The sequence below is a fragment of the Lucilia cuprina genome, chromosome 5, assembly GCF_022045245.1.
Source record: "Lucilia cuprina isolate Lc7/37 chromosome 5, ASM2204524v1, whole genome shotgun sequence".
Classification (NCBI taxonomy): Eukaryota; Metazoa; Arthropoda; class Insecta; order Diptera; family Calliphoridae; genus Lucilia; species Lucilia cuprina.
This window is the reverse complement of record NC_060953.1, coordinates 58550750-58562693: the sequence shown is the minus strand read 5'-3', so window position 1 is coordinate 58562693 and position 11944 is coordinate 58550750. Positions and strand designations below refer to the sequence as shown.

General features: G+C 33.6%; 2 protein-coding genes across 2 annotated transcripts in view; one reads left to right on the top strand and one right to left on the bottom strand.

Moving 5' to 3' along the window:
* LOC111686381 (trafficking protein particle complex subunit 11) overlaps window positions 1-1364 on the top strand; it is a 28608-nt gene extending 27244 nt beyond the window's left edge. The window contains exons 13-14 of the mRNA XM_046953074.1: window positions 344-538; window positions 672-1364. Of these exons, the coding sequence (XP_046809030.1) occupies window positions 344-538; window positions 672-698 (222 nt within the window). The 3' untranslated portion in view covers window positions 699-1364. The remainder of the gene's footprint in view (window positions 1-343; window positions 539-671) is intronic.
* On the bottom strand, window positions 801-11250 carry LOC111676976 (protein KIAA0100). The gene is made up of 11 exons (XM_023437990.2): window positions 11190-11250; window positions 10901-11027; window positions 9004-9396; window positions 8804-8941; window positions 8418-8744; window positions 8216-8359; window positions 6675-8156; window positions 6469-6612; window positions 4101-6066; window positions 1605-3682; window positions 801-1543 (listed from the first exon to the last, which is right to left on the bottom strand). The coding sequence occupies exons 1-11, from the start codon at window positions 11240-11242 to the stop codon at window positions 1487-1489; spliced, it is 6909 nt and encodes a 2302-aa protein (XP_023293758.2). The 5' UTR covers window positions 11243-11250; the 3' UTR covers window positions 801-1486.
* Between the last annotated feature and the right edge of the window lie 694 nt (window positions 11251-11944).

The following is an 11944-nucleotide window of genomic DNA, read 5'->3' as shown; positions in this document are numbered from 1 at the left end:
CTAGTTCAGTTCTAGTTCAGTTCTAGTTCAGTTCTAGTTCAGTTCTAGTTCAGTTCTAGTTCAGTTCTAGTTCTGTTCTACTTCAGTTCTAGTTCAGTTCTAGTTCAGCTCTAGTTTAGTTCTGGTTCAGTTCTAGTTCAGTTCTAGTTCAGTTCTAGTTCAGTTCTAGTTCAGTTCTAGTTCAGTTCTGTTCAGTTCTGTTCAGTTCTGTTCAGTTCTAGTTCTGTTCAGTTCTAGTTCAGTTCTAGTTTAGTTCTGTTCCATTTCTAGTTCAGTTCTAGGTTGATTCGAGTTCAGTTCTACGCAAGTTCCAACTTCAGTTTCTTTTTCTCTTCCTTTACAGCTTGATGTTTCCATATTTGCTTTTGGTGAAAAGGAGCTCGTCTACAATTTATATCCGCTATATGTGGGTTGGCAAAATTTACCTGAACTGACACTCTGCTACAATACCCAAGCTGATCCCACTAAAGATGAATCCCAAAATATTTTACTAGGAGAACTGGTGCAGCGTTCCATACCCAAAAAAGTATTTGTTTTGGTAAGTTTAGCATTTATTTATTGACTCGTTTTTTCGTTTATTTTTTTTAATATAAATTTTATATTATTAAAAGCTTTTAATTTAAAAACTATGTTCACATTTATGAAATTTTGTTTTAATATATATTTTTTAGCCACCTTTAAAGCAACAAATTAAATGAAATGTTTTTGTAATCAACACAACATCAAAGAAAACATTTGTGGAGGAAGCTATAAAATGAAAATTAAATTAGCAGCAATATTTAAATTAAATTTGTTTTTTAAGTTTTTCTTGTCTTTAATAACAATAAACTGTGTTAATTTAACAAGATATTTTTCATCTAAATTAATTTTAATTTATAGCTCTTAAAGATGGTGATGGTTAAAGAGCTTATAATATAATTGTTTAGAATTGTGAGTTTTCTTGAGTTTGTTTAAAAAATTTTGATTATTTTTAATATATAGCTAAAAAAAACTATTTATTAATATATAAAAAATAAGCTGGAATTTTATTTAAATTGAAGTTGTTACTAAAGCAAATATCTTTTAGATCTTTAAACTACAAGTTTTATTTAAGTATATTTTTCTTGTTTTTCCACTTTCTTCTCCCTGGTGATTTATTAATTAAATATTTAATTAAGTAGTTTATTAATTAACAAACATTGTATGTATTTTAACTAAACTGTTTTACTATATAGATAATAACAGTGTAGAGTAATTAAATTCAAATTTTTATTTTTAACTCTCAACTTTACTTTAAAACACACTGCAGTAATAATAACACAAGAAATTGTATTTTTTAATAAAAAAAAATTAAATAAAAGAAACTGTTAAGAAATGAAAAAAAAATTAGTGGACAAGTTGATAAATAAATGGAAAATTAATTTAATAAATTAATATATTATAATTTGTTGTTTATTTAATAACTTAAATAATACTTTTCTGAATAAATTTTATGAAATAAATTTCATTATTTGTTGCTTGAAGAAAATTTAAAAACTCCTTTGCGTTGACTACGATTTTCACCCTGAAAAGATTTTAAAAAAGGATATCATTCAATTTCTATTCTAAATCAGATTTTTACATACCGCTAAACGATTGCCAAACAACATTATTGCTTTATCCTCTTCGGGAGGTGAGGAAAATTCACTTTGATTGGTTGTTGGTGGCCGACGATGTATTTGTAACTTTTGTTTAATGGCCTGAGATAAAATCACCTTACGACTAACCGATTTCATGGCCAGCAGCAAATCTAACCAGGTCCATGTTACATTGTGATACTCCAAGGTGGGTATAACTAAAGAGAAATCGGTAATATCTTCCAAATTCTTTTCCTTATTACCCTTATAGCTGACACGCACGGGAACCTCGGGAATTTTGATATAGATAAATAGTTTATTCTTTTCGGCACGTTCTTTCATTTTCTCTACATCATCTTTTTCGATTTTAACATAGAATTCTGAATCTTTGGAGGATTTTTTCGATTTAGAAGGTTTTTTCGACGTTTTTGTCTGCAAATTCGAGGAAGACGATGAACTGGAAGAGTTTTCTTCTATATCATCAACAGCTTCTGTTTCGGAGGCATCACGATCGGGAAAACAGAATTTCAACATGGTAGAATAGAATTTCTTGGTTATAGCGATGGTAATGGGTGCGACATTGATTTCAAAGTGTTCCTTAACCGAAATACCACCCACAGGAGGTTTTTCACGGCAAAATACTCTCAGCACTCGCTTGTGAGTGTCGACGGGCATGTCTTTTTGTATTTCGGTGGGCACCAAAACTTCTCTATATATTTCACGCGGTATCAAATTGTTCATGCGTATATTACCCAATTCCAAGAGATGTTCTACCGAATCATCACTTTTTGATTTTTTCGTATACAAGAAGCCGCTTAGCACCAAATCTGCTATACCAATTTGACCGTCAGTTTCGGTAAGACGCCATTGGGCACGTTTGAAACAAATCTCATTGGCTCGAACAATGCTGACCGTTTTGTCCGAGAGTACATTGGAGATTTTACTCAATTGTGAAAGTTGTGTTTCCTTGTAACACAATAGCATCATATCTAACTCCTCACTAAGGGTGTTTAATTCCTCCTTACTTTCTCTTATATGTTTTTGCACGCGATCATATTCCAATTTCCATTCCATGGTATCACTTTCATCAGCTCTTTGGCTGATAAAATGGATGTCTTTCTCAAGAGAACGTATTTTCATAAGTAAACTTCTAATGAGTGTTTGTTTCTGTTGTATGGGACGTTTTTGATCTTCAGTTGAGTGTAGCTGCAATTGGAAACGCATTCTGGCCAATTTTTCTAAAGCCTGCTTGCGTTGCGGCTCCACATATAGCAATAGATTATTGACAATATCCAATATCATGGCATATTGCAGGGAATTAGTGCAAACATCTAAATCGTGATGCATTAGGGTAAAAGCATCTACCGGATCATCTTGCCTTTCCCAGGGAGATAAAGTTTCTTCGGAAGGTGGTGGTGGCATATCGGTAATGGTATTAGGATCTATAGTATCACCATAACTAACATAGAAAAATTCACATTTACAGCGCGAAACAATACGCTGTAATTGTATGGGTTGATTTTCACCAGCATTTTCACTCGATGAAGCACCCACTGTTTCGGAGACTACACCGCCCACACTACGTCCACTGCCCACTAAATGTGGTATATCGGGTAAATCGTTTATCACCGCATCATCTTTATCTTGTATATTGTCTACTGTTAACCACATTATTTCCCGTTCCAAAAGAGAATCATGTTCTCCGGCACTTACGGTAGCATAATACTGCATGCATTCCAACAAACCCTTCCAAGTAGTTTTCGATACCAACGAACGATCTCGCCACACGGGACGATGTACTCTTTGTAATATTTCCGCTTTAGCGGCACTTATAATAACATAACCCGATGTCTCGGAACCTTTAAGTAGAACCTGGGAGTTTACCAACGAAATGGACCAATTCTCATGGATAACATCTTGTGCAGAACAGGCTTGCAGTCCCTGAAGTTGAAGCTCTCTTGATTGGGTACTTTGATCATCACTGTAAACATTGAATTTATGATCTGCTTCGGCTATAAGTTGCTGCAACATGGCTGTTGCATGACTAGCAGGCTGAGGTTTTTTGATTGCTGTAGTAGTGTTGGCAACTGGAGAGAAAAGGGGAAAAATTAGTATTTTAAAACAAATTTTAATTCAAGTTCAATTCGAGTTTTGTTCAGTTCAAGTTCAGTTCAAGTTCAGTTCAAGTTCAGTTCAAGTTCAGTTTAAGTTCATGTTCAAGTTCATGTTCAGTTCAAGTTCAGTTCAAGTTCAGTTCAAGTTCAGTTTAAGTTCAGTTCAAGTTCGGTTCAAGTTCAGTTCATGTTCAGTTCATGTTCAGTTCATGTTCAGTTCAAGTTCAGTTCAAGTTCAGTTCAAGTTCAGTTCAAGTTCAGTTCAAGTTCAGTTCAAGTTCAGTTCAAGTTCAGTTCAAGTTCAGTTCAAGTTCAGTTCAATTTCAGTTCAGTTCAAGTTCAGTCCAATTCGAGTTCAGTTTAAGTTCAGTTAAAATTCAGTTCAACTTACTTGGCAGCACCTCTCCGGAACTACTTGTCAACGCTATAGTACTATCACTGCGTTTATTCTTCATAACATTAGAATTGCCCTCTTTGCGATAACTTTTCACAGCCTCAGTGGACAGATTATTTTTGAGTTTTTGTGATTTCATAAACGAATCGAATAAGGCAAACGCTACATCACGATTATTCTTAGTCCAAGCACCTTTTAAATCGTACACCACCAATTTGTGAGTAGGTGTCGAAGATTTAGTTTTATTTGTCTCTTCCTCGTTGCCAGTTTGTATTAGGGCCTCTCGGCCATATGAAACGCGACCAACACTCAGGAAATAGAAACGCACCTTGTTGCAGTTATCAGCATTAGCAATATTCTCCGAGGAACTATCGAATTTTTCTGTTTCCACACTTTTAAGCCAAATTTCTGCATCATTAAGTTCACAGTTCATATAAATTGTAGACCAGTCGGCTCGAGGACGATGTATAAGACCATCATCGATGGGTGACAATGACAATAGATATTCGGAACAGAAGGACACCCGCCCGCCATTAAGTTGAAAACCTTTGTGTCTAGCATGAGACATCCAGTAGAGCACTTGAAAACGATGTAAACTCATTTGTAGATTGGCCTTTTTATAGTGACGACTTAATTGTTTTTTACGCGGTCGCACATTATTAAATACCGTACCACGGCGTGTAGGTCTAGTAACTCCCGACAGTATAAGTTTTAAACTTTCAAACCATCTTAAGGTACTGCCATATAATACCAAACTCGGAATATCACTTTCAATTTCCAAACCCGGTTTGGACTTTGTTTCAAACGAAATCCATATATTTAAATTAATAGAACGAAAAGCTCTAAAGGAATCATGTTCCTGATTAGAAGAGTATTCGGGTAATTTATCGGGAGCACAAGGCATAACAGCATGATGATCATTGGGATTGGCCAAGCAAACCCAATTCAATTTAAAGGTTAATTTCAAATGAGGAAAGTGCAACAAACGGCAATCATCATAGCGGGAGGCAGTACGTACAGTGACATTTAATTCTCCCTTAAACATGATTTTAGCATTAGTCCACACTATTCCTGCATTATTCCATGTTAATTCCATTTCTTCCGTGGTATTGTAAGGATCTAAAGAGGCATGCAACAGCACCGTAAATTGTTTAACAATCATTGTCAAACGTCCATGGAATAGAAGACGCATTTTATCCCAAAAGGGTAAAGGAGGACTAGGATCTTTGGAAGGAGCAGATATTTTCTCAAAACTCAAATTACATTGAGCCATTACCGGCTCCCAGCAGGGACCAAAGGCATAACTGCAGAACTCCAAATCACAATTGAAATCATGATAGAATTTCAACGCGGTCATGCTGCGTTGCACCACATCCGTACCAAAAGGTTCTCCTACCTCTATGTAAACATCTCGTTTTGCACGCTTAGAGGCCGCCTGCTCAGCACCACACAATATACCAAATAGACTCATAGTCTTGACATAAAACATAGGCTGAGGAAAATCCCTCAACATAAATTTCCATTCCGAACAGCTGACATGAACATTGCGACACCATAGAGTGGTAAATTCTAACCCCTCTTCTGGCCAAGGACTTTCGGAATCAATTTCACGCATAATACGTGTAACATTCGAGGTGCCATGTATCGAGGGATCAGCCATGGCCATGATTTCTACATCTGTCATAATCCAAGCCAATAGGCGAGTACGTACCGGTCCACTTTCACGTATTTTCTTGGAACGTTGTATATATATCTCGGAATTCTTTTTCACCAAGGTGGCGTGTAGAGTTTCAATTGTGCCCGCTGGCACTAGCAAAGTTTTCGAACATATTTCTGCTATCTTTTTATCAAAGAGTGTCTTTCGCTTAAGGCCCTCTAGATATTCATCGACGAGCAAGACATAATTATCACGTAGTTTAACTTCAAAGGGATCATCACTGATTTCCAAAAGAAATTCTTTGATCTGAAATGAAAAATAATATAAATAGATGAGGTCTTGTAATATAATACGATAAAATTGAAGAAGGCTGTGCAGAACATCTGCATTGATAAGAAATTTACGAGAAGAGGAATGAAGTAGAGACAATTGCATATATATCTATCTGTTTATCTATATATCTATCTAACTATTTATCTATCTATCTATCTATCTATCTATCTATCTATCTATCTATCTATCTATTTATCTATCTATCTATCTATCTATCTATCTATCTATCTATCTATCTATCTATCTATCTATCTATCCATCTATCTATCTCTCTGTCTATCTATCTATCTATCTATCTATCTATCTATCTATCTATCTATCTATCTATCTATCTATCTATCTATCTATCTATCTATGTATCTATCATATGCTCACCTGTATTACAATATCACTGGGTAAAGGAGAACTGGCGGTAAAAGGTTTCTTCTTATAGTTGTGTACCATTTTCAACCATTTGAAGTGTGAAACAAATTGATTTTGCACTGCATCATAAAAATCATGATCATAAGGGAAAATCGCCTAAAATTATAAAAAAGATTTCAATAATTTTATTTAAGCAACAAATATATATGATAAACTACCTTAAAAGCTCCAATAGTTGTAACCCAAACTTTGTTCGTAGGCAAAAGAAAACCCTCACAATTTGCTCTTTCATGCGTTAACATATCCAGTTTGGCCAGAGAGTGAACATCCACATCTTTCAGAGTAAATATGTGTTCATCATCAATTTTAATGAAAATATTTTCGGCCGAAATAAAATTACTTTCCTTGTGGCTGAAGAAAAGATTTTCCACAAACCATTGCATAGAATGACGGTCTGATAGTTTAATTTCGAAAACAGTACTACGTTCTGCCGATAATTCTATAATCAATTTTTTGCTATTCGGATCTGAGTGTGGGGAAACGGAAGAGGGTGATTTTTCTTTTTGTGGCAAAGCTAAAGCATATTTCAATTCTTGCATATCGCGCACCAAAGTCAGTATATGCATGTGTAAATTGGAATTCCATATAGCTTCTGTGTTGCCTGGTATATACACCGATAATTTAGGTCTTTTATTTTCTAGTTTTTCATATTCCAAACGTATCAATTTACAATTTGCAAAAATATCAGTAAAATCAGTCAAACACAAAGAGGAAGCGGTCATTGAACGCATTATAGCCATTTGGAATTCCTCTAATTTTAAATGTGATATTTGATGAGTCCGGGTTAAAGTAATTTCCGAAAAACTTAACAGCAAACAGGCTCTATGATGATTAACAAAATAGGCTGTTATATCTTTGATTTTAGCCGAGACTAAAAGATTGATGGGAGGTTCCACCGACTGCAATGTTTTCTGTTTACTTATAGTACTCTCCGACTTAAGGCCACCATATTGTTTAATACAATTAACTGTCTTCACTACAAAATTCGCCAAAGTCATACTGTACTCAGTACGCAATGTATGTATGGATACCTCTAGTTTGGTGGCATTCGAATAGGAACTTAATTTAACTAAACTAACACCCAAAAAGAAAGGAGAACCAGGCGAATGGGATTTTTTTAAATTGTTGGTATCATTAATGGAATTACCCAAAGACCACCAAAGAGATTCTATCATTAGCTCAACACTCCAGTGACGTTGATTTAATAATAGATTAAATATTTTTGTTTTATAGATTGAACTGCGTTTCTCATCAATTTGTTCGAGTACCAGACGTGTATGACTAACACTCATGCCAGCATGTTCATCATCATCCAATTTCATTAGCATCGAAACATTAAACAATTCAGCACAACCCTTGACCACTATGTGTTTCATTAACGATTCAAAGAAACCATTTTTATTTTCTCCACCCGACGCTGTTGTTCCTTTATCATTATATTGATGTGAACATTGTTTTTGTAGGGAACCCAAATGATCGGGTAAAGATTTTTGTTTATATTGTAATAACATAGGTTGATGTTGTTTTTGCCTTTGACTTGAGAGAAAGTTGTTGTTGACCCAATCATAGATTTCACAATGATTATAGATAATTTGGAAAGTTTTCAATTTTACATACAAATTTAAAATATCATTTTGTAACTGGAGAAAGAAAAAGGAAATTATTGTGGAAAAAGTTTATTGTAAAAAAAAAGACTTACCATTGAATCTATAGTAAATTGTTCAATAAATAATAATTTTTCATATTTGGTATCAATATCCAAATGCTGTAACGTAAGTTTAGTACACACTGTTGGCAAATGAGTATTTTCATTAAATGTTTTCGAATTAAATTCACCAGTTATCTAAAAATATGAATATTTTTCAAAATAAAAGTAAAAATAATTTTAAATCATAACTTACGCTAAATAATTGCATTTTTGCACTGAAATCATTTTGTGAATTTTCTTTTTTGGCTGAAAAAGTGGCTGCTTGTATTATAAAATTAAAATTCTTTGGTATAATAGGAGCTATCTTTTGATATGATTCATTATTGTAATTTGGACGTGTCGACCGTTGGAATGAGGTTGCTGAGGATGTATTACATGTGCCTGCCAAAGGCGTAAATGTATAAGTATCTTCTTTGGTTGTTTGATGCTCGGGTAATGTACGCTTTTTAGCATCTCTAAGGAAATCATAGAGGCCACCGTGTATAGTAGATTTGGCATTATTCATGGCCAAAGATAGTTTCTGTAAAGCAAAGAATTTTGTTTAAAATTTAAAAGAATTTCCAAAAATCAATTACTTACATCCACCGATAAAGGACCTTGGGCAAATAGGGTGGCATCGAGAGCTATATCAAAACTAATTTCTCCCAAGCATGGACGTATTTTATTTAAATTCTCCAAAGATTGACGCCTGGTAGGACAATGTCTTAACATTTTTGCCTAAAGAAAAAACACCAAAATAGCAACTATTAAACTTTTTACAGTGTCCCTTAAACACCCACCTGAGCTTCATTTAATGCAGCATTGACGAGTAAAGTTTTAGCATTATGCACAATACTGCCATCCAAATGTAGTTCTTTTGCTAGAGCATGTATATACCAACCAGGTTCAAAATCATTATACATTACCAACACCGATATGTTATTGATATGCACGGCCATGAATTGAGCAAATGTAAGAATACTTGGCGGTACTTTTGCCTGCCTAAAATCTGGTACATTTTCCACACTCGCTTCTCGTGATATGCCTGCATAACGTTTCTGTTCTTCTTTGGGTGTTCCATCGGTTCTTGATTTAATGTCTTTATTGATTTGTATATCTCGTATGTAAATCGACAATAGTTTGGTTACTTCGGTATTGAAGAAACTGCTACGCAGACAAATCTCTTCAATTTGCTAAAATATAAAAATTTAGAAATGAATAAACAGGGCCTTTAGAAACCTTTATACTATATACTAAATTAGACTAGACTTAAAACTAAAGTACAGGCTGGATTATTTATTTTACATGTACAGACTTGATCATCTCTTTCGGTGTTCCAAGACTTTTTTCACATTTTTCTCGATTTAGAGCTCATATTTGAGTTCACAGCTACAGTAAATGGTTGTTTCGAAAGAAAAATACATTATTTTTTAGAGTTTGATTTCACTACATGCTAAGTAGGATATTAACCTACAATATCCTTCGAAATCACTTTTCATCAAAAAATTATCGATATAAATGAAAATAAAGTGTTGTGAAGTCATATTCATAAAAAGTCCAGTGTTCAGTTTTGTGCATGAAAGGGTTATACACTATATCACAGAGTAGACAGACTTGTAGACTATTAGACCTAGATTAATAATTAGAATAGACTATAGCCTAGTCCATAAAACAACCATATTATTGTTTTATTATAAGTCTATATTGTAATAGTAAAAAGTATTAACTTGCTCAGTTTGTCAATATAGTTCAAACCAATATGACTAGTTAAGTACCCAGCAGTTCGAAGGGACAGTCCCGAACTAACCACTTAACCTACCACTTGTGGTGGCCCCTAGCCATCTGACTACCCAGGTGACCAACCATTTTAACATGGGTTTGTCCTACGAGAAAGTCAATCGTCACTCTACACCCTACAAAGAGACAGTAAGGAGACTACCCAGGTGACCAACCATTTTAACATGGGCTTGTTCTACGAGAAAGTCAATCGTCACTCTACACCCTACAAAGAGGCAGTAAAGAGACGATTGCCTCCGCTCTCGCTTACAAAGGGGACACTAAAGTGACGACTGTCTTTATTCTCGTTTACAAAGAGTTTATTTGTGACGAAATACTAAAAACATACGATTTGGAGTCAGCCAGGTGGTAATTTCAAGTTTCTACTCTCTAGAATACTATGGGACAATAATGTGACGATTGACCCGAAAGATATAAATTTGAAAAAAAAACTACTTTCAAGAGTATAATCTCTAGGTTACTTGAGGACAGTAAAGAGACGTCTGTCTCCGCTCCCGCTTACAAAGAGGACACTAAAGTGACGACTGTCTTCATTCTCGATTACAAAGGGTAGTATATTCGTGACGAATGACCCAAAACATACGTATTACGATCATCCAGGTGGTTAACTATTAGTGGAAATTACTGTCTTTTTCATATGCATTAACTCTTTGTCGAACTGCTGGGTAGTCTTACTAGAGAACTCAGTACCCCATAAACCCATACACAGTTATCAAATTGAGATCATGTAATAATAAAGTGTAAAACTTATACCACTTAAACTGCTATACTGTTGTAATTATTTTCATATTGTGAACTTTGTTCATAAATCTATTAATTATATTACTTTAGATATTAAATGATGACCTATAATACCTATAATATCCAATTAAGATAAGCAACATGGATTCCCAAACTTACCACCGAAAATCCACTTTTGCTGACGTTCACATTTTTCAAGGCCAAATACGGTAAATTAATACGACCAATACGTACTTTAACTTTAAACTTCTTAACCAAAAACCAACTTATTGCTTTAGGCAAAATCCTAAAAGATAAACAAAATAAATTATTAATAAAACAATAGCGAATTAATTACACACACACAAATATTAATCATTTTTATTGACAAACCACACAAATAATTGTAAATATAGGTGAAAAAAACAACACCCATTATTAATTTAATTATTTATAAATATTTACTCACCAATAAATTAATACAAAGAGTATTAAACCAAATATAAATAATTTTAGCAACATTTTTATATAAATTTAGTTACAAGTTTTATGGACCAAACATTTTTTTTTTAATTTTTGTAAAACTTTACAAAATTTTAGCAAAAGAAACTAACACAAAAACGAAAAATTAATGAATGGTCTGCTTTCGTACACTATTCTTAAGAAAAACAAGATCAAAACAAAACGAATAAAGTAATTAATGAAATGAAAAATTAACATACTTTAGTAATGCCACCTGGTTAAATATTGCCACATATTGCAAAAATCAAAACTTTCCCAATTAGTCAAATATCCAACTGTAAAACATACGCTTTTTTGCATCTTTAAAACCAGAGACCCGCGTCGATTCATCTAAAAGCTAAGCATAGCCACCGAAAAAATGTTAAAGCCGTCGCCGCCGAACGTTTTTCATATAATCTATAAATATTTTCTTGTTTATAGCAAAATTTGACATTTGTCTTCCAAAGTTAACGGCTTTATACATACCGATCTATATATTACTTCAGGGACATATTTTATATTATCTGAGATATAATATTATGTTAATATTTTGTTTTAAATGTAACATATTAAAGAACATATATGACTAAAAAAAAAAATAATATTTCGATATGTTTCAATGAGAATTTCAAAATATTGCAAAATTTGACGTGAAAAGTTTACGGCTTAGTATGTATCGATTTATATATACATATAACTTCAGAGAAAAAACCTATATTTATG

Coding starts and splice junctions, on each gene's coding strand:
- LOC111676976 (XM_023437990.2), bottom strand. CDS start 11,242: ATGTTGCTAAAATTATTTATATTTGGTTTAATACTCTTTGTATTAATT. Junction 6,613..6,674: donor CAACTATTGGAGCTTTTAAG/GTAGTTTATCAT, acceptor TTATAATTTTAG/GCGATTTTCCCTTATGATCA. Junction 1,544..1,604: donor TGTTTGGCAATCGTTTAGCG/GTATGTAAAAAT, acceptor AAATCTTTTCAG/GGTGAAAATCGTAGTCAACG.